Here is a 25676-nt window from a genome sequence, read left to right as displayed (position 1 = left end):
GAACCAGGAACCAAATACCAACCCCTTAATGTCTTGAAAGGGACCTGTATGGAGATCGTGGTTTGATGTTGTGGGGTGGGATTATGATTGGTGCGTGTACACCCCTGCATGTCTTTGACAGAGGAACTGTAGCAGGTCAGGTGTATCGGGATCTCATTTTGCACCAGTATATCTGCCTTTTCAGGGGTGCAGTGGGTCCCACCTTCCTCCTGATGGATGATAACGCAGGCCCCACCGAGCTGCCATTGTGGAGGAGTACTTTGAAACAGAAGATATCAGGCGAATGGAGTGGCCTTCCTGTTCTCCAGACCTAAACCCCGTCGAGCACGTCTGGGATGCTCTTGGTCAATGTATCGCTGCACGTCTTCCAACGCCTACGACACTTCAGGAGCTCTGACAGGCAATGGTGCAAGAATGGGAGGCTATACCCCAGCAGCTACTCAACCACCTGATCCAGAGTATGCCAACCCATTGTGCGGCCTGTGTACGTGTGCATGGTGATAATATCCCATACTGATGTTAGCGTACATGCACAGGAAACAGTGGCGTTTTGTAGCACATGTGTTTCGGGACGGTTTTCTCAACTTAATACCAATACCGTGGACTTACAGATCTGTGACGTTTGTGTTCCCTATGTGCCTATGCTATTAGCGCCAGTTTTGTGTTTGTGCCACGTTGTGTGGCACCACATTCTGCAATTAGCCTTAATTTATGAGCACGAGTGTATGTAGATGTAAAGAAATGTACATGCTTTCGCAGCCAGTGACTCCTCCTCCTGACAGAGCAGTTGAAGTGAAAGGAAGAGGGATGAAGGAAAAGGACTGGTGTCGTTTAGGAAAAGGGGAGAGTTCATAAACTTCTAGGCGGGCTTACTGGACAGGATAAAGGAAAGACTGACTGTTGGGGACTTCACCAGACAAGATTTGAAAAACTGAGAGCTTCAAGTTACAAAATAGGCTAACAAGCAAGACAGAGGTTATTGACAAAACATGCAAGAGTTAGTAAGAGCTGAAAGCAAATTGCATTACATGCAGTAGAGGTGAGGGAGGGGTAGGGGCAGAGGGGGGAGGGGGGGGGGGGGAAGAACTGAACAGCTACTGAGAAGAAATGCTCCGACCAAGGAAATGGGAGGAAATGATCAACACAAATTAACGACAAGTGGGTGGTGAGAATCCAGGATATGTCATAACCAGTCCCCACCAGTGGAATTCTGAGAAACTGGTCTCTGGGGAAAGAATCCAGATGGCACAAATGGTGAAACATGCACCAAGGTCACAACTGTCACATTGCAGAGCATGCTCTGCAACAGGATACTGTGTGTTTCCAGCAAACAACCTTTGTCTATGCCCACTCATCCTACATGATAGCCTGGTGGTAATCAGACCAATGCAGAAGGCTGAACGGTGTTTATGTAACACAGGATACATGATATGCGTCATTTCGAAGTTGGCTCTCTGTTTGATAACATGTTTTGCCAGTTACAAGACCAGTAAAGGTGGTGCTGGCGTGGTATATAGTCTTACAGTGGGGATGGCCACAAAGGTAGGAGACACAGGATAGGGAAATAGGTGCAGAATGTTGGACAGAATGGACCTCATTCCACATAACATTGCAGAAGTAACTAGTTAATACATTCAAGACCAGGATAATACTGGGTGACAAGAGGTGTATTTAATAGTTGTTTTTGGAGGCATTAGTGGTGCCAGGATTGGATGCAATGCCCCAGGAAATCTGCTTTTGAACTAGGCTGGTGAGGTAATTACGTCCGGTGAAGGCTGAAATGAGAATAGTGGTGTATTGTTGTTAAGAGTCTGCATATGGACAAACATGTTTGACTCGAATGCCAAGGCTGTATGGGGAGAGGAAATGTTGTTTGACAGGGAAGAAATGGCAACTGTCAAAATGTATGTACTGTTGTTTGTTTATAGTATTATTGCAAACAGAAGTGTATAACTAACCCTTGGTGTGGATGAAGTCAACATCACGGAAAACACATCATCCGGATTCTCTGCCCAAAGAAATGGCAACTTTCTCGTAACTCCACAAGTGGGAACTGATGTTACACATCCTTGGTTCTCACCACCTATGTGGGATTAATTTAAGTGAATTATTTTCTCTAATTTACTTGGTCCCAGAATTTCTTCTCAGTAACCATTTATTTTTTCATTCCCTTTTAGTTTTTTATATCTTTTATTTTCTGACCAGACTAATTTTCTCCACTACTACATCTACCACATGTAATGCATTTAGCTTTCTGCTCTTATTAACTCTTGCACAATGTTTTGTCAGTAATCTCTGCCTTGCTTATTACCCTATCTTCCACCTTTAAGCTCTCAGGTTTTCAAATCTTGTTCAGTGCAGTCCCCAACAATCTGTCTTTCCTTCTCATCCCATCTTTCCCCTGACCCTGGGTTCTAGGTGACTTTTTTGAACCTCTCCCCATTCCCTAAATCTCACCACTTCTTTTCATTCATGCCTCTTCCATCCCCTTCAAGCCATTTGCCAGAAGAAAAAGCTACTGCCTCCAAAAATTTGCACATTTCTTTAACCTTTATATGCGTTTTTCTCATGCCGCCACTTGGTAAGTAGATATTTTTATCTCTCCAATTATATTACATTTTCAAAAATAAAATAGATGCTTTAATTTTAGGAATTAAAATCAAACCCCAATATAAAGATAAAGTTTGCTGCTCATTTGTACACTTCCATTCAAATGACTGAAATATTGTGTACTATAAATGAAGAGATGATTGCTATCATACATGTCACTGACTTTTTCCTAATAGAAGCTCAACAGAAATGAATGCACAACTGGTTTGCTTAATAAAGAATAATGCACAAAGTAAACAACAAGATTTGTAGAAGTTCTACATTGTAAACACAATTGTTTGCCTCTTTCAAAATCCCCATTAAAAGCATATTTACATGATTTTAAGACACTTACCTTTAGTGCACTTGCAGCAAAGAAACTCTTTCCACAGACTTCACATTGGTGCGGCCTTTCACCAGAATGTGATCGAAGGTGATATACCAAAGAGTTTCGGTGATTAAATCTCCTAAAGCATTCAGGGCACGTTAACTGAAGTTCTCTTCGTGATCTCTTGGGTCTTCGCTTTCCACCTGTCGTGCTGTTTGATGCGGGGGCAGAGGTCTCATTGGCAGGACCAGGATCCGGTGCTGGGGGATTGTCTGGATCCTCTCCATCTGCTTCAGCTTCACCATCTGGATCACTGTGAGCATCTGGTGGGGGTGGTGGAGGCATGTCGAGATGATCACGGCGTACATGTTCTGCCACCAATTCTTTGCTCGTGAAAACATCACCGCACAATTCACACGCCAAAGAGTCTTCAATTTCATGAAGATCTGCCTCAGCTGCTGTCAGTTCATCTTCACGGTACCAATCACCACTGCCAACATGGTGGTACCAGCTGTGAGAGGCAACATGGGAAAAATGTCATGTGATGGCAGGGTACAGGTTAAGGTAGTGCAAGCATGCAAGAGTGGTCCAGGCGAAGCATAAAAACTCCTGCTACTGATAAAATAATTCAAAACCTCTAGTAGTGTTTCTTGCATGCTACGGTACTTTACAAAATAATTAGTAACTAACAAATATAAATTTTTCTTCAGTAATAAAAATAAAAGTAAAAAAAGAGTGCATGTGCATCAATAAAGGTGAAAAATTGGTACTTTTTTCATGCAGCTTTTTCACTTTCAGATTTGCATTAAATGTCATGTCACATGAAATAGGACTCTTGGAGTAACATTAAGACATTAGAATCAGTGTAAATAAATTCCCAAGATTGATAACAAAATATCAAACTCTTTACTATAAAAGATATTTTATCTTGGGATCTTACATAACTTAATTCCACCAGAAAATCAGCTTAATGACATTTTATATTGAGCCATGACACAAAGATATACTTTGGCATCTTAATTACATTTTGTACAATAAAGTACCTGCAAATTGCAACTGATAATTTGCCAGCATTTTCTTAACTATTAATAGCTAAACATCTAAAGGGTATAAATGATAAACTGAAAAATCTGATAAAGGTCATTTGTGGTCTATCAATCCCGAAAACTACCTCAAATTGGCCTACAAAAGCCACTTAACATGTGGTGCATGTACATACCATGAGATTTTTAATATCCTCTCAGCCTCTTATGCCACTGGCTTTCCTTAACATTAGGAAGTTAACCTTTAGTGTGAGGGCAGTGAAAGAAAAATGATTTTCAACAAGTTATGCAAAAACTAATCATCTTTCTAATTCGAGCTGTCTCGTAGTAAGGTCAGAGAAACAAAACCATTTGTTAATTTTACACTGCTGAAATGAAATGTCGTGTGGCAAGGGCCTCCCGTCAGGTAGGCAGGTCACCTGGTGTAACTCTTTTGAGTTGACGCCACTTTGGCGACTAGCGCGTCGCTGGGGATGAGATGATGATGACACAACACCCAGTCCCCGTGCAGAGAAAATCTCCGACCCAGCCAGGAATCGAACCCGGGCCCCTTTGCATGGCATTCCGTCGCGCTGACTACTCAGCTATCGGGGCGAACTTCAATGTTAAAATTCACAAAATGGTGACATAAAATTTATACAAATGACTATTTTACAACTGGTAAGAGTACGACTAAGCCATTGGCATAAGAGGAGAGAGGATAATAAAAATTTTATGCAGCATGCAGGCACTGTATCTTGGTGGCTCCTGTAGGCCAATTACAGATTGTTTCTCACCTTAATGGACTACTAGTGTCTTATATCAAACTGTTTGTTTCGCCTTCTTCTACGCCAATGTGGTACATTGTAAACTATTATCGTTTACACTCTGTATATGAGGACTCAATGAAGAGAAGAGTGTTGATGACGAGATATTTGAGTAGTGCTCCAGCCTCCTACACTTATTTACATTTCATCCTGGATCTTCCATCAACATGTCAACAGTTGTTTTCTGAGGAATTAGTAGCTATACTTTTCCTTGTCCTGACGTATTTTTCCTACATCCTGACATTCCCTGCACATCCAGTGACCTTAGTACACTCAGTTATTTTTCGCTTTTACTGAAGTTGTTTAAAATATTGGTGGGTATAATTACTATGGATCCGCTTAGTGTAATGAAGAATGAAGTTTTTCATTCTTGCATAATGCAGTGTTTGGCATAAGGCAGTCTATTCACCCCATGTACATAGCCCTACAAGAAACCAGCTCAAAAAAAGAACAAGACTGTAGTGCAAATCTAATAAAATCACGTCCTTATAAAAGCTAAAGCAAGTGTAATTATGGTTTCATAAGTAGGATTCAATATGATTAAGATCTGCAGTTATGGTAGCAGATAGGAGGATATGGGTCACAAAACAATGTGAGTTGTTACATCCACAAATGCAGAAAAAAAAGTGTCATCAATTTTCTACCTGCTTAACATCTTACGTGGTGGATAGAAAGGGAACTAAAAAGAACTCTCATAAGTTCAGCAGCCCAAGAACTAGCGTAGTTCTGTCTGTCGTAGATCTTTTGTTCCAGCATCACTGTAATTACTCACTTACCTGTATGATTACTAATAACATGGATTTTGGTTTGGGGGAGGGGGGGCAGCAAGCATGCAGCACAAGATCTGGTAGGAACAATATTAAGGAATTGATGATGATGTAGGAGAAAGAGAGGGAGTAATGAATCTGATGAACTTACTGTACTTTTGTATCTCCACTGGTTCTGCACAAGTGATGTGGGAACAGAAGGTTTGAGAAAACATTGATGATTGTCTGAAAATTATTTTACTGGTTAAGTCGGTCTTTAATGCATTGCCCTTCTCCCCATATGACTCAGTGACATAAATAAAGAAGTCATTCCTACTGATACGGGATCACAGCAGATACAACCATGAAAGCTGTCAGAAGTTATGCATTTAAGTGGCCACACTTGCTGTGTCCTATGACATCCTTTGCAAACCAGGTCAAATATTTTTATAGACACAATCCCCACTTTCCTGGTCCACATGTAAAATTTGGAGCACTATTGCTGAAGCTCCTATGACAATATAAGCAGTAGAAATAGACACTTCAGCTTTAAACATGTGTCGGTAACTGCAATACCTTATCCTACCTGGTAATCACTGTTACCATTTCCCCCTCCCTTTATTTCCTCCCTTTATTGACATTCTGGTCCGAACTGCTGGAGTTGGCAGTTATGTATGCTTTGTGTAAGTATATTTCAATTGTGCATGTCTGCAACTTAACGTGTCATCTTTACAGTAAGTAGCAACCTATCTTTTCCTACATTGTTGATATCCCTTTGTTACACCTAGAAATTAAAGTTTTGAATTTTTTTTATTTCTTTAGCACAATTTGGAAGCTTTACCCTCTCCTTTTCCAGGTACCTACTGCTGCAAAGCTACTATTTTTGGAATCTAATCAAAGCGTTCAGAAATTATCAGTCTTTAGGTCACACACTCCTATAATGCATTTCTGTGATGCCTCTCTCTCCTCAGTTTTCTCTCTTGAGAAGAGAGTTGTTAACTTTGAGTAGGGTAGCTGCTCTTCTAATGTGCTTGCCGTCTGGGCAGTACTGTTATCTGTGTTCTATACAAGTTGCAAATATAACTTCTTTGCATTTGTCTCAATAGTTCACTACTATGGGATACATAGGTAAACCTTTGATTGAGAGAGGAGAAATTAGTAGGGCACATATACTTTCAGTTCTTCCTACTACATTTTCTTCTAGTAACTTTTCCATATTCCCATCTCTTGTAGCTCCAAGCACAAGCTCCTTTCCCCTTTTTCCCAAAATAATGACAATTTCACCATACTTGATTTATAATTATGTTGCTATAGCAAACTCCAATGAGCCAAAACTAATGCATGACTTGTAAGTTGGGTCACCACGCCAGCCTTAATAACTGAAGTAATGTAGTTACATGTTGCCCTCTAACAAGGATCCAAAGGCAGTGATGATGATTGGAACTAAACCATTATCTCACAACAACAGCGTGTGCATTTACTTCGCCTGCAAATTGGCAATACTATGCAAAATAATGATTTTAGATTTTTTGTACTCAAAGTAGAAAGGTCTGCATAATACATGTTATAAAATGATTTCCAAATTGAAATTAGGTAGGAATTTTAGCAAAAACTACTAACCTACAACACAGAGCACCTGTCTGCCCAAGCATAATGTAAGTGTTTCATAATTTGTTTACATGGGTAATATGAAACTGAAACACATACTATGAGACAACATTTTGCATGTGAATGTTACATGAATCATGTTATAGCTTCATGCCCGACTATGTAACCAACATCTGAGGAAACCAATTTACGACCTTAAAATATTTCAGAAATTTCTATGTAGCAATTCTTCTTCAGTAAACATAACTATAAAACAAGAAATAAAACACTACAGAGAATAAGCACAACTAGATAATCATTGGAAAGCAATGACCCCTGTATGAATGCATGGTTTCGCGGCGATATGAATTAATAAAATTTTCTCGGGCTTCCAGCCACGTCAGGTGGTTACAATCCCACGAGCTTTTGGCTGAGCTCTCCTCAGTCATTGTCAAGTGGTAAGACTGACTGCTGTGTCGCCATGGCCGCGTGGCTTTTTAACCACCTGACGAGGCTGGAAGCCCAAGAAAAGTTTCTTAAAACAATGACCTCTCATTAAAGCAGTTTAGGAAACTAAGAGACTGGATTATTAATCTGAAAACCACACACAATGGAAACAATGTGTACATAGCATCAAACAAAATGAATCTCCTTTATACATTTATGGAAAACACTCACTCACTGACAGTCCTGGATAATCCACAACTATTCTCCTGTAATGGTTTGCATTTTACTTGCTATCTCCATGTAGCCTTTCAGCAACTTGTCAATTTCCATTTCATTATTAATGATATTATCCATTCTCCTACTTTCTTACGCAAGGAGCATTGTTCAAGGAACTCAAAAACCAATGTCTATCTTTATCAAATAGTGAATCAATTCAGTAATGCAAAAACATTGATCAATAAATTTAATTTTAATTGTAACTGAAAGTTTAATATCACCTAGAGAAAATAAATATATAAGTTTATTTACCTTGGGCCACCTTTCACAACATTGGATGGATCTGCGTCATCTGCAGCTGCTGTCACATTCACCACATCACGAATGCCTTCCATAAGATCTTCTGGATCACTGAATTCAATCTCTTCTTGTTTCGGATGGGTCTGACTGATGTGTGTTTCAAGAACCTTCTGGCGCCGAAATGTCTTCCCACAGTGTGGACAACTGTACACTGGTGTTGGAGGAGACTGAGGCAATGACACAGGTACAGCTGTTGAGGAACTGTTAGGTGCGACAGGACGAAGTGGTTCAAGTTTTACTTGCGACTCATCCTGTTCTTGTGGTCTGTGGAAAATTTAGTTATTTGATTTGCCATGTAAAATATGATTCTTTAAGACAGCTACAAGATGAACTAACATATAATTTAACCTCCTCCTTTCTCTTTAAACAAAGATCGATACAATAATCATATTGCATATAAATTTGTTAAATTCTTGTTGTATTAAATATTTGATTTAGACACAACTGAATGTATTACTGAAATACAGACACAAGCAATGACGAAGTTTTGATTGAGAGGAGTGACAGGTATAATGAAATATCATGTCTACTCAAGCTTCCTTCACATGCGTACATGTGTGCGTGCATAAAAATTGGATTTCTTTTCCATTATCAAGACTGCTATCATCATCAAGTGGAAAAACTATGCCACTTTATGAAATAATTTGCATGGAAATATTTAATGGATTTTCAAATACACACTGACACAAAAACAACAAAAAATAATTAATGTAGAGTAATGCAATTTAAGGAATAAATTTGCCTAGGTAACATATTTAAGTGATTACCACTGCAAGATCACAGGTTAATGTAAGTGTGAGATAAGCCATTGCAAATGTGAAGTGTTGGTACATTAATAACTACTGGTGTAACTGCCAGAATGTTGAATGTAAGCAAGCAAACATGTATGTATTGTATTGTAGAGGTGCCAGATGTTAGTTCGTGAGATGTTGTTCCATGCCTGTTGCACTTGGTTGGTCAATAAAGAGATGGTTAATGTGGTTTGTGAATGACTGCTGGAGTTGTCATCCAGTATGTGGTCCAGTGATGCCCCCACATGGGCTAAATTGGAGACAGATCTGGTGATCAAGCAGGCCAAAGCAGCATGCCTACACTCTGTAGAGCATGATGGCTTACAACAGTGATATGTGGGCAAGCATTGGTCTTTTGGAAAAGACCCCCTTGAATGCTGTTCATGACTGGCAGCACAACAGATCGAATCACCAGACTGATGTACAAATTCAGTCATGGTGCATGGTATAACCAAAAGAGTGATCCTGTTGTCATACAAAATCACACACCAGACCATAATTCCAGGTGTATGTCCGGTTTGTCTAGCACGCAGACAGGCTGGTTGCTGGCCCTTAACTGGCCTCCTCCTAACCAACACACAGCCATCACTGGCACCGAGGTAGAACCGGCTTCCATCAGAAAACACAACAGACCTCCACCCTACCCTCTTGCTTGACACCAGTGATGTCACAAATGGCGGTGGTTTGGGGTCAGTGGAATCTGCACAACAAGACATCTGACTCAGAGCTGTCCTTGAAGTTACTGGTTTGTAACAGTTTGTTGTGTCACTGTGGTGCCAACTGCTCCTCAAATTGCTGCTGCAGATGCAGCACAATGTACCAGAGCCATATGCTGAGTCTTGGTAGTGCCAGATGGCTTTCCAGAGCCTGTTGTTCATGTGACTGTATATTCTTGTGGCCACCGCTGCCAGCAAATACGTACAGTGGCTAAATTCCTACAAGTCTTTCTGCAACACCTCAGAAGGAAAAACCAGCTTCTCGGGTCCCTATTACACAACCTCATCCACATTCAGTGACATGTTGATAATGGTGTCTTTGTCGCCTTAAAGGCATTCTCGATTAACATTAATTCACCACATCCAATCTCAAAGGTAACTAATGCTAAAGACCATTATGCTACAGCGTGTCTTTAAAGCAAAACTGATGTGTATCCTCATAGTTGCCCTACTAGTGGCACTCTTATGCAACTGGCATGGAATTTGAATAGACATCATCTTTCAAATGTAGAAACATCCCTACCAACTTTTGCTTTATGTTGCAATTTTTTTCCATCAGTGTATATCACTATAGTGAGGATTCATTTCAATCATTTTGAGAGCCCAAAGTAATTCGAAAATTCAATACATTAAACAATATAAGAGCAAAACTCGATGCACCTGAAAAAGATGGCTGCATCAGTCATTGAAATATTCTATATAAAATGGAAATAACAACTCAGATGTATACCTGCAAGCACATCATCAACAATAACAACCACTGTGTTAAAATTTTGGCATTATCACACTAATGCTCACAGAAATGCTGAAGCTGGACACAGTGACAGAATACACCACATAAAGCAAACAGTTTTATTAATTACTGAACTTACCAGTTCTTTCCAAGTAAGATATAAACAGCTGCTTTACTTGAAAGCATTCACAGTGTAAAATGGTGACTGGAGATGGCCATGTGACAGAGGAGAGGGAAGAAAATGAGAAATGATGAACATAATGAAGAAATAAAATGGCGAGACACATGGTAACAATAAAATCTGATGCATTAAAATAAAAATGAGACAATAGAATTAGACCTTTGAAGACCAGTTTTCACTCAATGGCAGATTAAGGTGGCCCATCTTTGAAGTGTTTGCTGCAATCTAGATGGTAAATCAAATAGATTGGCAACAACTGTGTGGTCCAATTTGGTGCTGCAGACCTTTGACAACATGCTCCCATTCTCACAAAATATGTTATCACTTATTAAGAAGCCACAAGCATTAGTGCACATAGTTGGCTTGTACAAGGAGCACGTAAATATCTTCTAAATACTCAAAACCACAAACTTCTGCAACAAAGGAGATCCGTTTGTTTGTGAGAACATTTTGTAATAGTTTAGGCTATGTAACATAGAGCCATTCCTCCAACAACATGCATTACTTGCCTTCAGTTTTTCAGCTGTATACAATGGAATTCACGATATGCTACATTTGAAAGTTTAAATTGTGTACAAGTTGAGATAAATGTAATGAGCTTTAAATACTGAGAACTTTTGTGACAGACTAATATTACATGCCAGACTGGGACTCTAACCCAGACATGCAACAGCTTACCATCTGTACAATCAGTGTATGAAGCCAGTACAGTGACTACCCATGTTTCAAGACAGATGTCGTTGCTAATGCAGGAAGATGTGTGATAAGATAAATGTAAAATTGGATAAAGTTTACGATGACCCTTCACAATTAATGACATGAATTGAATACCCAATTAACAAATTTAAATGCAGCAAAAAATCCACTTTTGATGAAGACTGCTCAGAATGCCTCACAGCTGTGGTTACCAAAGAAACCATTGAAAAAGTAAACACTATGATTCTGTTTGATCAGGAAACAAAACTGCATAAGCAGCAGAGGCAGTAGATGTGTTGTCAGAAATGACAATTGACAGTTTACATGATAAGTTAGTAACAAAAACTAAATAAATAAATAAAAAAAGAGGACGAGAAGAACAAGTAGAAGGAGGAGGTCAGCCCACCTGGTTCCACAATGCTGATGTTGGACTGCAATTGCGTGTGGTTTTAAATTCAAATTTGTATGTGAGCAATCCTCCCCCCATGAACCATGGACCTTGCCGTTGGTGGGGAGGCTTGCGTGCCTCAACGATACAGATAGCCGTACCGTAGGTGCAACCACAACGGAGGGGTATCTGTTGAGAGGCCAGACAAACGTGTGGTTCCTGATGAGGGACAGCAGCCTTTTCAGTAGTTGCAAGGCCAACAGTCTGGATGATTGACTGATCTGGCCTTGTGACATTAACCAAAACGGCCTTGCTGTTGTGGTACTGCGAACGGCTGAAAGCAAGCGGAAACTACAGCCGTAATTTTTCCCAAGGGCATGCAGCTTTACTGTATGGTTAAATGATGATGGCGTCCTCTTGGGTAAAATATTCCGGAGGTAAAATAGTCCCCCATTCGGATCTCCGGGCGGGGACTACTCAAGAGGACGTCGTTATTAGGAGAAAGAAAACTGGCATTCTACGGATCGGAGCGTGGAATGTCAGATCCCTTAATCGGGCAGGTAGGTTAGAAAATTTAAAAAGGGAAATGGAGAGGTTAAAGTTAGATATAGTGGGAATTAGTGAAGTTCGGTGGCAGGAGGAAAAAGACTTCTGGTCAGGTGAATACAGAGTTATAAATACAAAATCAAAGAGGGGTAATGCAGGAGTGGGTTTAATAATGAATAAAAAAATAGGAGTGCAGGTAAGCTACTACAAACAGCATAATGAACGTGTTATAGTGGCCAAGATAGACACGAAGCCCATGCCTACTACAGTAGTACAAGTTTATATGCCAACTAGCTCTACAGATGACAAAGAAATTGAAGAAATGTATGATGAAATAAAAGAAATTATTCAGATAGTGAAGGGAGACGAAAATTTAACAGTCATGGGTGACTGGAATTCGACAGTAGGAAAAGGGAAAGAAGGAAACATAGTAGGTGAATATGGATTGGGGAGAAGAAATGAAAGAGGAAGCCGCCTTGTAGAATTTTGCACAGAGCATAACTTAATCATAGCTAACACTTGGTTCAAGAATCATAAAAGAAGGTTGTATACCTGGAAGAATCCTGGAGATACTAAAAGGTATCAGATAGATTATATAATGGTAAGACAGAGATTTAGGAACCAGGTTTTAAATTGTAAGACATTTCCAGGGGCAGATATGGATTCTGACCACAATCTCTTGGTTATGAACTGCAGATTGAAACTGAAGAAACTGCAAAAAGGTGGGAATTTAAGGAGATGGGACCTGGATAAACTGAAAGAACGAGAGGTTGTAGAGAGTTTCAGGGAGAGCATAAGGGAACCATTGACAGTAATGGGGGAAAGAAATACAGTAGAAGAAGAATGGGTAGCTCTGAGGGATGAAGTAGTGAAGGCAGCAGACGATCAAGTAGGTAAAAATACGAGGACTGCTAGAAATCCTTGGGTAACAGAAGAAATATTGAATTTAATTGATGAAAGGAGAAAATCTAAAAATGCAGTAAATGAAGCAGGCAAAAAGGAATACAAACGTCTCAAAAATGAGATCGACAGGAAGTGAAAAATGGCTAAGCAGGCATGGCTAGAGGACAAATGTAAGGATGTAGAGGTTTATCTCACAAGGGGTAAGATAGATAAAGCCTACAGGAAAATTGAAGAGACCTTTGGAGAAAAGAGGGCCACTTGTGTGAATATCAAGAGCTCAGATGGAAACCCAGTTCTAAGCAAAGAGGGGAAAGCAGAAAGGTGGAAGGAGTATATAGAGGGTCTATACAAGGGCGAAGTACTTGAGGACAATATTATGGAAATGGAAGAGGATGTAGATGTAGATGAAATGGGAGATATGATACTGCGTGAAGAGTTTGACAGAGCACTGAAAGACCTGAGACGAAACAAGGCCCCGGGAGTAGACAACATTCCATTAGAACTACTGACGGCCTTGGGAGAGCCAGTCCTGACAAAACTCTACCATCTGGTGAGCAAGATGTACGAGACAGGCGAAATACTCTCAGACTTCAAGAAGAATATAATAATTCCAATCCCAAAGAAAGCAGGTGTTAACAGATGTGAAAATTACCGAACTATCAGTTTAATAAGTCACAGCTGCAAAATACTAACACGAATTATTTACAGACGAATGGAAAAACTGGTAGAAGCCGACCTCGGGGAAGATCAGTTTGGATTCCGTAGAAATGTTGGAACACGTGAGGCAATACTGACCCTACGACTTATCTTAGAAGAAAGATTAAGGAAAGGCAAACGTACGTTTCTAGCATTTGTAGACTTAGAGAAAGCTTTTGACAATGTTGACTGGAATACTCTCTTTCAAATTCTGCAGGTGGCAGGGGTTAAATACAGGGAGTGAAAGGCTATTTACAATTTGTACAGAAAGCAAATGACAGTTATAAGAGTCGAGGGGCATGAAAGGGAAGCAGTGGTTGGGAAAGGAGTGAGACAGGGTTGTAGCCTCTTCCCGGTGTTATTCAATCTGTATACTGAACAAGCAGTAAAGGAAACAAAAGAAAAATTTGGAGTAGGTATTAAAATCCAGGGAGAAGAAATAAAAACTTTGAGGTTCGCCGATGACATTGTAATTCTGTCAGAGACAGCAAAGGACTTGGAATAGCAGTTGAATGGAATGGACAGTGTCTTGAAAGGAGGATATAAGATGAACATCAACAGAAGCAAAACAAGGATAATGGAATGTAGTTGAATTAAGTCGGGTGATGTTGGGGGAATTAGATTAGGAAATGAGACACTTAAAGTAGTAAAGGAGTTTTGCTATTTGGGGAGCAAAATAACTGATGATGGTCGAAGTAGAGAGGATATAAAATGTAGATTGGCAATGGCAAGGAAAGCGTTTCTGAAGAAGAGAAATTTGTTAACATTGAGTATTGATTTAAGTGTCAGGAAGTCTTTTCTGAAAGTATTTCTATGGAGTGTAGCCATGTATGGAAGTGAAACATGGACAATAAATAGTTTGGACAAGAAGAGAATAGAAACTTTCGAAATGTGGTGCTACAGAAGAATGTTGAAGATTAGGTGGGTAGATCACATAACTAATGAGGAGGTGTTGAATAGGATTGGGGAAAAAAGAAGTTTGTGGCACAACTTGACTAGAAGAAGGGATCGGTTGGTAGGACATGTCCTGAGGCATCAAGGGATCACAAATTTAGCATTGGGGGGCAGCGTGGAGGGTAGAAATTGTAGAGGGAGACCAAGAGATGAATACACTAAGCAGATTCAGAAGGATGTAGGTTGCAGTAGGTGCTGGGAGATGAAGGAGCTTGCACAGGACAGATTAGCATGGAGAGCTGCATCAAACCAGTCTCAGGACTGAAGACCACCACAACAACAACAACAACAACAACAACATGTGAGCAATGAGTTTGTGTTGAGTTTTCACTGGCAATGAGACCTGGATTCATCATTATACCCACAATAGCAAACAATAGTGAAAACAATGGGTTACTTCTGAAGAAGATGCTACAAAGAGGGTGACGACTGTCCCATGAATTAAAATAGTTATGGCAACAAATTTTTTTGTATGTGAAGGGTGTCATACATGTAAACTTCTTAGATGAAGGAAAGAAGCATCAATGGACAGTTCTACTGTGAGATATTGAACTCTTCAACAAGATACTGAAGGAAACTCAGGCCCCTTCAGCACAGGAAAAGGTATTGTTTCTTTTATTGTGTACACAACCACTTTTGGAACACTTAAAAGTTCCATCATCTGGTGTAAACTGTAATAATGAAAATATTGTGTTACATGATAATGGGAGTGGTTCCTCAAGCCTGGAATATCAGATAAAGAACTACACGGCAAAAATTTCTAAAATCAATTAAAATAAATGAAAACATAGAACAGGATGTTGATTATAAATAAAATCACTTAACCATTTGATGACATCCTCACCCCAAACCAAAGGTTCCATGTCAAAAGGATAAAAGGGACCTAGAAAAATGTAAAAAAACAGACATCATGACTAGACACCAAAAGTCACCACAATCTTGAAACATGCAAAAAGCAATAAAGAGGTGGGGGAGAGAAATTATGTATTGTGTGGAATTAATCACATAAATTCCATAAAAACTGTTCCCCATGCTGTGTGATCACAAAGACAAACAGGAGGTGCTGGCCACTGTTCGCGAACAGCTGAACGTGTTGATGGCCACGGTCAGCAGTCTTCAGGCTGCTGCCTTGGAGTGTAGTGGCAGTGGGGAGTCTGGTGCGTCGCATGGTACAACCCAAGTGTTACATGCTCCACCCACTGTCCCTGCTGTCGAGACATCTTCGCGGATACCGGGCACGGTTGGGCCATCCTCTCTCCAAGGGGAGTGGCGGGTTCAGCGGCATTCGTGGCGCAGGAGGCGGAGGGTCAATGTAGAGGCTGGCCGTGTGGCATCGCCCGCTCTGCCTGCAGCAAGGTCCGAGCAGGCACACAGGGGGAGGGGTTTATTAGTGATTGGGAGCTCTAATGTTAGGCGGGTGATGGAGGCCCTTAGGTAAATAGCGGAAAGGTTGGGGAAGAAGGCCAGTGTTCACTCTGTCTGCTTGCCGGGGGGTCTCATCCGAGATGTGGAGGAGGCCCTGCCGGCGGCGATAGAGAGCACCGGGTGCACCTGACTGCAAATTGTTGCTCATGTCGGCACCAATGACTCCTGGCAAAATTCAGCAGGGAATAACAATATTAATCTGCTAATAGTAAACTGCAGGAGCATCTATAGAAAGGTTCCAGAACTGCTCTCATTAATAAACGGTCACAACGCCCAACAAGGGACAGAAAGTTGGCTGAAACCAGACGTAAACAGTAATGAAATCCTAAACTCAGATTGGAATGTATACCGCAGAGACAGGCTGGACAGTGAATGGGGAGGCGCGTTCATAGCGATAAGAAGTGCAATAGTATCAAAGGAAATTGACGGAGATCTGAAATGTGAAATAATTTGGGTGAAGGTCACAGTTAAAGCAGGCTCAGACATGGTAATTGGATGTCTCTATAGGCCCCCTGGCTCAGCAGCTGTTGTGCCTGAGCACCTAAAGGATAATTTGGAAAATATTTCGAGTAGATTTTCCCACCATGTTATAGTTTTGGGTGGAGATTTTCATTTTCCGGATATAGACTGGGAGACTCAAATGTTCATGACGGGTGGCAGGGACAAAAAATCCAGTGAAATCTTTTTAAGTGCATTATCTGAAAACTACCTTGAGCAGTTAAACAGGAGAACCGACTCGTAGCGATAACATATTAGACCTTCTGGTGACAAACAGACCCGAACTATTTGAAACAGTTAACGCAGAACAGGGAATCAGCCATCATGAAGCGGTTACTGCATCAATGATTTCAGCCGTAAATAGAAATATTAAAAAAAGGTAGGAAGATTTTTCTGCTTAGCAAAAGTGACAAAAAGCAGATTTCAGAGTACCTGATGGCTCAACACAAAAGTTTTGTCTCAAGTACAGATAGTGTTGAGGATCAGTGGACAAAGTTCAAAACCATTGTACAATATGTGTTAGATGAGTATGTGCCAAGCAAGATCGTAAGAGACGGAAAAGAGCCACCGTGGTACAACAACCGAGTTAGAAAACTGCTGCGGAAGCAAAGGGAACTTCACAGCAAACATAAACATAGCCAAAGCCTTGCAGACAAACAAAAATTATGCGAAGCGAAATGTAGTGTGAGGAGGGCTATGCGAGAGGTGTTCAATGAATTCGAAAGTAAAGTTCTATGCACTGACTTGACAGAAAATCCTAAGAAATTTTGGTCTTACGTCAAAGAGGTAGGTGGATCAAAACAAAATGTCCAGACACTCTGTGACCAAAATGGTACTGAAACAGAGGATGACAGACTAAAGGCCAAAATACTAAATGTCTTTTTCCAAAGCTGTTTCACAGAGGAAGACGGCACTGTAGTTCCTTCTCTAGATTGTCGCACAGATGACGAAATGGTAGATATCGAAATAGATGACAGAGGGATAGAGAAACAATTAAAATCGCTCAAAAGAGGAAAGGCCGCTGGACCTGATGGGTTACCAGTTCAATTTTACACAGAGTACGCGAAGGAACTTGCCCCCTTCTTGCAGCGGTTTACCTTAGGTCTCTAGAAGAGTGTAGCATTCAAAAGGATTGGAAAAGGGCACAGGTCATCCCCGTTTTCAAGAAGGGACGTCGAACAGATGTGCAGAACTATAGACGTATATCTCTAACGTCGATCAGTTGTAGAATTTTGGAACACGTATTATGTTTGAGTATAATGACTTTTCTGGAGACTAGAAATCTACTCTGTAGGAATCAGCATGGGTTTCGAAAAAGACGGTTGTGTGAAACCCAGCTCGCGCTATTCGTCCACGAGACTCAGAGGGCCATAGACACGGGTTCACAGTTAGATGCCGTGTTTCTTGACTTCCGCAAGGTGTTCGATACAGTTCCCCACAGTCGTTTAATGAACAAAGTAAGAGAATATGGACTATCAGACCAATTGTGTGATTGGATTGAGGAGTTCCTAGATAACAGAACGCAACATGTCATTCTCAATGGAGAGAAGTCTTCCGAAGTAAGAGTGATTTCAGGTGTGGCACAGGGGAGTGTCACAGGACCGTTGCTGTTCACAATATACATAAATGACCTGGTGTATGACATCGGAAGTTCACTGAGGCTTTTTGCAGATGATGCTGTGGTGTATCGAGAGGTTGTAACAATGGAAAATTGTACTGAAACGCAGGAGGATCTGCAGCGAATTGACACATGGTGCAGGGAATGGCAATTGAATCTCAATGTAGACAAGTGTAATGTGCTGCGAATACATAGGAAGATAGTTCCCTTTTCATTTAGCTACAAAATAGCAGGTCAGCAACTGGAAGCAGTTAATTCCATAAATTATCTGGGAGTATGCATTAGGAGTGATTTAAAATGGAATGATCATATAAAGTTGATCGTCGGTAAAGCAGATGCCAGACTGAGATTCATTGGAAGAATCCTAAGGAAATGCAATCCGAAAACAAAGGAAGTAGGTTACAGTACGCTTGTTCGCCCACTGCTTGAATACTGCTCAGTAGTGTGGGATCTGTACCAGATAGGGTTGATAGAAGAGATAGAGAAGATCCAACGGAGGACGGTGGCTTGCGGAGTATGGATGTAGATGTAGAACTGTAATAGTAAATACTAGCTGTGAGTAATGAGGCCCAAGCACAGGTGTGATATAGAACAGACATGTTTCACGATTGTAGATTAAGCAACTGTTTTGCAGTTTCTTCACTTTACAAAATGTAATTATACAGTTGCAGCTGCCCCATAAGAACATTTCTTTGTTGTGTTTATTAGCTTTAGCTTCTATTTTTACTCCGCACCTTACCAGTTGGTCTTTGCAAATCATTTTTCTATTTGTTTTCTTCAGGAATAAAACGACAAATATTTTACCTCTCAGCAAATTCTACTTGTGTATGAGCTCTTGACGTTTCTGGTATCAAAGTAATATTAAACCACTCCTCCCCCAAAATTACTTCTTCTAGTGGAATTTGTTGTGATTTGTCAGTTTTTGTAACTCTTTGTAGAGATATTCTGCCTCTTCATCAGAATTTCAGCACATCAGTGAAGTAACTCAAGTGATTTCCATTAGATATCTTTTCTTTTTATTACTTTTAAGACAAGTCTAGCTACTTTGTATGAGATTCATTTAATATATGCAATACTGTTTTTAATTTTAGTGTCTATAAAAAAGCCTACACTTCAATCTGACAGGAAGTGTCTCAAAAATATAACAATTGTTAGTTATCAATTGTCACACCAGTTAAACCTGCAAATCACCTTACTTAAAGTGTAGTATTCACAAAATAATACTGACTTCAGATATGAGCAATGTAAAATCTACTTACACATCTGGCTCATCAACATGGTCTGTGGCTTCTTCATCCATTACAGTGCTAGTAGCAGATAAAGGTTCATAATGTGATTTCAGATGCTCAAAAAATTTAATCTGATGTGTGAAGACACGGCCACACAGTTCACAACTGAAGGCTTGAGAGTGATGCGCCATTTGTCGATGAGAGGCCAGTGACGACTGTGAATTAAATTGTGCACCACATCGATTGCACTTATAATGGCGTGCTGATAAACTGCGAGACGGAGATGATGATGATTTCTGGGACTGCTGATGCTGCACCTAAACAAGGAAATAAAATGTGCTTCATTCTGTGTTCTGACAAACAGAAGTTTTCTTGCATATATACAATAGTAAACAATTTTCTTTACATAAATGTTAGATTGTTAGATATTATGTGCTAACTGCAGCCATATGTTGTCCCTATTTGAAAAATATGAGTTACATTAAGCAAACTCCATGCTGCACTGGGATGCTGCATTAACACGATTCCAAGTGAACATTACTTTAGTTTAATCATATTATATTTTCATAGAATTTAGCCAAATAACTATAAAAGGAAAGAATAGCAGCTTCATTTACATGATACTACTATTCCAGATAATTGCTCTGAAATGAACATTTCCTTTATAATCTTCTGAAGTCATGTATAATGAGCACATTATTAGCAAATTAGTAATGGGTGTTCTTCTTTTCTTTCCTTTTTTTTTAGGGGCTTTGATTCAAGTTTCATTTTATCAGCACTTCCCTTTGCAATTCTCAAATCGGCAGAAAAAGAAGCAGCACAGCTGATATCCCTGCTACACTCTATAAGGTCGCTTGCAGAGAAGAGATGTATGTGCTGATGAAGAGATATAGACAATAGGGTTTAGTGTCCAGTTGTCAACTTGATCCTCGGTGATGAAGAACAAGCTCAGAATGAACAGAAAAGGAAATGTACAGTGACCTTTTCCAAAGAACCATTACCACACTTTCGGTATTTAGGCAATGTTCAGAAAACCTACCTCTTTAGGGCCAGAACCTGGTTCCTTCTGAAAAACGTTCAGTATTCTAACCACTGTACCACCCTACTTCAGTAAGGTGGAAAGTGGAACAATGTGCTTCAAATGAAATAATTACCTGTCATAATTTGTATGGCTAACCACTGCACCAGTTCAGTTCACTTTAGAAATGTGGAAAGTGAAACAACATGTCTCGGAAGAAATAATTATCTGTCTCAACCTGTATGGCTCATTGTACACATGGTTGATACACAAACTATTTACAACTAAACAATCTGCTGTCAAAATGGGCATATTTTCTCCTTGCTTTTATATTACTGTTCTGCTGTAAGTCTATAGGTGTTCCAACTCATGAGAGACTGTTGCTTTATGATAAAACCATTCAAATTTTCATTCATAATAATTACGGTTAACCCTTTGCACTCTGTAATTGCAGACATAGGGCATCTCTGTGCACTATTATTTAATTCGCGACCCCATATGGAACATGCATCACAGAGAATTGTCCATGTCTTTTTGTCGGAACAATGAGGCCAATGACCAATAATTAGGGTATACATTAAAACAAAAATATGCACTTTCATTCAAATATATTTACACAAGCATTACAATACAAAACCTTTCTTTGTGTGATATTTTTTGAAACTCTTCAGGATGGACTGTTTCAATTGCCACTCAAACTTTTAGAAATGAATCACTGTCATGATCAAAATCATTGTCGCTCTCGTTTTCACGTAAGACATTCCTCCTAAGGCTCCACAATCTCTTCCTCAGAAAGAAACGTGTTAAGAACTAGCCTTTTCCCGCCTATTAACTAGAACATAATGATCAGAAACCTTTCTCTCAACACAACTGCTACAGTTTTGACACTGAGTTAACACAGGCTTCCTTAGGTGACAGTACTATGCAGCACTGATGCCTAGTAGTCAGATCTGAGAATGGAACATGTGAAAGCTACGAAAAATATGCCGAATGAGGTTCCACATCGGAGTGGGAAACAAAATTCACAATGTCAAGCACCACTCGCAACTGGATTGCAAAGGGTTAAAAGCAGACACCCACAAATTCATTATCTTTTTTTTTAAAAAAAATATGTGTTTAACGTACTGCAAAAGTGTTCAAAGATAAGACCAAACATTTCAAAACACTGGAAACTCTAAACTATCAGCTTATCCCGATTATTTGTCTAGCTGTCAAACAGCAACAGCTGATGAGAAACACAGAGAAATCATGAAGACTGTTCAGCAGGTTCTATTCATCCAGCATGGCACATTTAACACGATAAATGAGAAGCATACCGAACAGAATGTGGAAGATCACGACCCCCTGGTTAAGAGTTTCCATTATGAGAGTCAAGTTGCTGCACATTATACCATTGCTACAACAAGAATTTATGCAAAGGAATGTACAGATGTGTGGGATTAATGAAATTATATCACTGAACATTTTAGGAAAAGTGAGGTTAGATGGTATTTGAACCAACTTTTACTTTGACTTTGTGAAGAAGAATACGAAGAAAGGAAGAATATGGTTTAACATGTTTCCAACAATCAGGTTGTTAGAGCTGGAGCACAAGCTCTTACTGAGGAAGAAAAGCGGCCTTGTTCTTTCAAAGGCATCATCTACATCTACATCTACAGTCTCCAAACCACTGTGAGGTGCACGGCAGAGGTACATTCCACTGCACTAGTTATTACGGTTTCTTCCTGTTCCATTCCATATTGATCATGGGAAGAATAATTGTTTTAATGCCTCTGTGCATGTAGTAATTATTCTAATCTTATCTCCATGATCCCTGTGTAAGCAACATGTAGGGGGTTGTAGTATATACCAAGGGTAATCATTCAAATCCAGTTCTTGAAACTTTGTTAACAGACTTGCTCAGGATAGTTTACATCTTTCTTCAAGAGTCTGCCATTTCAGTAACTTCAGTATCTCTGTATCACTCTCCCATGGATTAAACAAATCAGTGACCATTTGGGCTGCCCTTCTCTGTACACATTCAATTTCCCCTGTTAGTCCTGTCTGGTATGGGTTCCACACTCTTGAGCAATATTCTAGGATGGGTCTTGTGAGTGATTTGTAAGCAATCTCTTTTGTAGACTGATTGCACTTCCCCAGTAGTCTACAAATAAACTGATGTCTACCACCTGCTTTACCCATGACTGAAGCTATGTGATCATTCCATTTCATATCCTTACAAAGTGTTACACCAACGTACTTGTATGAGTTGGCCGATTCCAGCAGTGACTCAATGATATTATAGTCTCAGGATACTATGTTTTTTCGTTTTGTGAAGTGTAAAATTTTACATTTCTGGACATTTAGGGCCTCTCTTCTCACTATAATCTATCATAGATTCCTCAAACAGAAAACTGTGCCCAGTTCTTGGAAAAAGGCACAGGCCACACCCATCAACGAGAAGGGTAGCAGAAGCGATCCACAAAACTACTGTCCAATATCCTTGAATTACCTTGTTGTAGAATCTTAGAACATATTCTGAGTTCAAACATAATGAGGTATCCTGAACAGAATGACCTCAATGCCAATCAGCACGGTTTTCGAAAACATTGATCATGCGAAAGCCAACTCACACTTTTCCCACATGAAAATCATACCATCATTTGCCTTAAGTGATTTGCAAAACCATGGAAAATCTAAATCCGGATGAGCAATAAAGTACCTGAACTGCCACCCTCCCGGAGACGAGACCAGTGTTTCACCACTGCGTGATCTTGCCCACTTTTTGACTTTTTAAGAACTTCCGCTCCTCCCAACTTTGTTTAATGCCGGTAAAAAAATTGGCAATTCATGTAATGGATAATCACCTTGAGATCTCTGTATGTCACACGATCTTAACAATATCCTATGAAGGAAATCTGAACACTAATGCAGTCTAAATTGTATAAAACTAGTCATCACGTAACCAGTGGCTCATTGTTTCAGGGTAAAGTGGCACACTTTGAATCCATAGGTCTTGCATTTCATACCAGGTATGTTCTAGGATTTTTATCCATCACCTGTATCAATTCTTTCAAAAATGTTTTTTTAAAGAGTACCCCTACAACTACCTTGGTAAACCAGTTCAAATAAAATAAGAATAAAGGTCTGAGGAAGACAATCCATACCAGCTCTCCTACAGGACCATACCTAGTAAAGTGCTGTGTTGTTTAAATCAACTTTTGAGTTGATGACAGCCTTACCTTTGTAACCTGTTAAAATAAAAGTCTTCATCAACAACGATCTCCATCTACATTAGACCCCAGAGGGCACTTTCAATACACACACGAACGGCGTCTTGCCTACAGCAGTGCTACTGTATCTTACAAGCACAAGCAACAAGACTAGTGTCTGGCTTAGCTGTGTCAACTGATAGTCCGAGTTTTCCAAGCAATAGGCTGATTTCAGCACTGGTTACTCTTAGTTTATTTCTCAACTGTGTGATGTCTACTTCCTTACCATGCAATATTTTTTAAGAACTGTTCCCCGAGGAACTTATTTGTTCTGTCCATTTAGTTGAGCAAAAGAAACTCTAGTAGACATTTCAAATTTCTTTGATAACAGTTTCTTGATTGCCAACTGCCTTCTGCTATGTTTAGTTCAAATGGCTCTGAGCACTATGGGACTTAACATCTATGGTCATTAGTCCCCTAGAACTTGTGTTGTTGTTGTTGTGGTCTTCAGTCCTGAGACTGGTTTGATGCAGCTCTCCATGCTACTCTATCCTGTGCAAGCTTCTTCATCTCCCAGTACCTATTGTAACCTACATCCTTCTGAATCTGCTTAGTGTATTCATCTCTTGGTCTCCCTCTACGATTTTTACCCTCCACGCTGCCCTCCAATGCTAAATTTGTGATTCCTTGATGCCTCAAAACATGTCCTACCAACCGATCCCTTCTTCTAGTCAAGTTGTGCCACAAACTTCTCTTCTCCCCAATCCTATTCAATACCTCATCATTAGTTACGTCATCTACCCACCTTATCTTCAGCATTCTTCTGTAGCACCACATTTCGAAAGCTTCTATTCTCTTCTTGTCCAAACTGGTTATCGTCCATGTTTCACTTCCATACATGGCTACACTCCATACAAATACTTTCAGGAACGACTTCCTGACACTTAAAGCTATACTCGATGTTAACAAATTTCTCTTCTTCAGAAACGATTTCCTTGCCATTGCCAGTCTACATTTTATATCCTCTCTACTTCGACCATCATCAGTTATTTTACTCCCTAAATAGCAAAACTCCTTTACTACTTTAAGTGTCTCATTTCCTAATCTAATCCCCTCAGCATCACCCGACTTAATTCAACTACATTCCATTATCCTTGTTTTGCTTTTATTGATGTTCATCTTATATCCTCCTTTCAAGACACTGTCCATTCCGTTCAACTGCTCTTCCAAGTCCTTTGCTGTCTCTGACAGAATTACGATGTCATCGGCGAACCTCAAAGTTTTTACTTCTTCTCCATGAATTTTAATGCATACTCCGAATTTTTCTTTTGTTTCCTTTACTGCTTGCTCAATATACAGATTGAATAACATCGGGGAGAGGTTACAACCCTGTCTCACTCCTTTCCCAACCACTGCTTCCCTTTCATGCCCCTCGACTCTTATAACTGCCATCTGGTTTCTGTACAAATTGTAAATAGCCTTTCGCTCCCTGTATTTTACCCCTGCCACCTGCAGAATTTGAAAGAGAGTATTCCAGTTAACGTTGTCAAAAGCTTTCTCGAAGTCTACAAATGCTAGAAACATAGGTTTGCCTTTCCTTAATCTTTCTTCTAAGATAAGTCGTAAGGTTAGTATTGCCTCACGTGTTCCAACATTTCTACGGAATCCAAACTGATCTTCCCCGAGGTCGGCTTCTACCAGTTTTTCCATTTGTCTGTAAAGAATTCGCGTTAGTATTTTGCAGCTGTGACTTATTAAACTGATAGTTTGGTAATTTTCACATCTGTCAACACCTGCTTTCATTGGTATTGGAATTATTATATTCTTCTTGAAGTCTGTGGGTATTTCGCCTGTCTCATACATCTTGCTCACCAGATGGTAGAGTTTTGTCAGGACTGGCTCTCCCAAGGCCATCAGTAGTTCTAATGGAATGTTGTCTACTCCCGGGGCCTTGTTTCGTCTCAGGTCTTT

General features: G+C 39.9%; 1 protein-coding gene across 1 annotated transcript in view; it reads right to left on the bottom strand.

Annotated features, from left to right (window-relative positions):
* LOC126199363 (zinc finger protein 665-like) overlaps positions 1–25676 on the bottom strand; it is a 151463-nt gene that overhangs the window by 56583 nt on the left and 69204 nt on the right. Inside the window, exons 4-6 of the mRNA XM_049936247.1 lie at positions 19527–19813; positions 8075–8386; positions 2945–3428 (exon numbers count right to left, since the gene is read on the bottom strand). Coding sequence (XP_049792204.1) covers positions 2945–3428; positions 8075–8386; positions 19527–19813 — 1083 coding nt within the window. The remainder of the gene's footprint in view (positions 1–2944; positions 3429–8074; positions 8387–19526; positions 19814–25676) is intronic.

Source organism: Schistocerca nitens, chromosome 8 (assembly GCF_023898315.1).
Source record: "Schistocerca nitens isolate TAMUIC-IGC-003100 chromosome 8, iqSchNite1.1, whole genome shotgun sequence".
NCBI classification, from domain to species: Eukaryota; Metazoa; Arthropoda; class Insecta; order Orthoptera; family Acrididae; genus Schistocerca; species Schistocerca nitens.
Note: the sequence above shows the minus strand (reverse complement) of the source record. Positions and strands in the feature narration are given on the sequence as shown.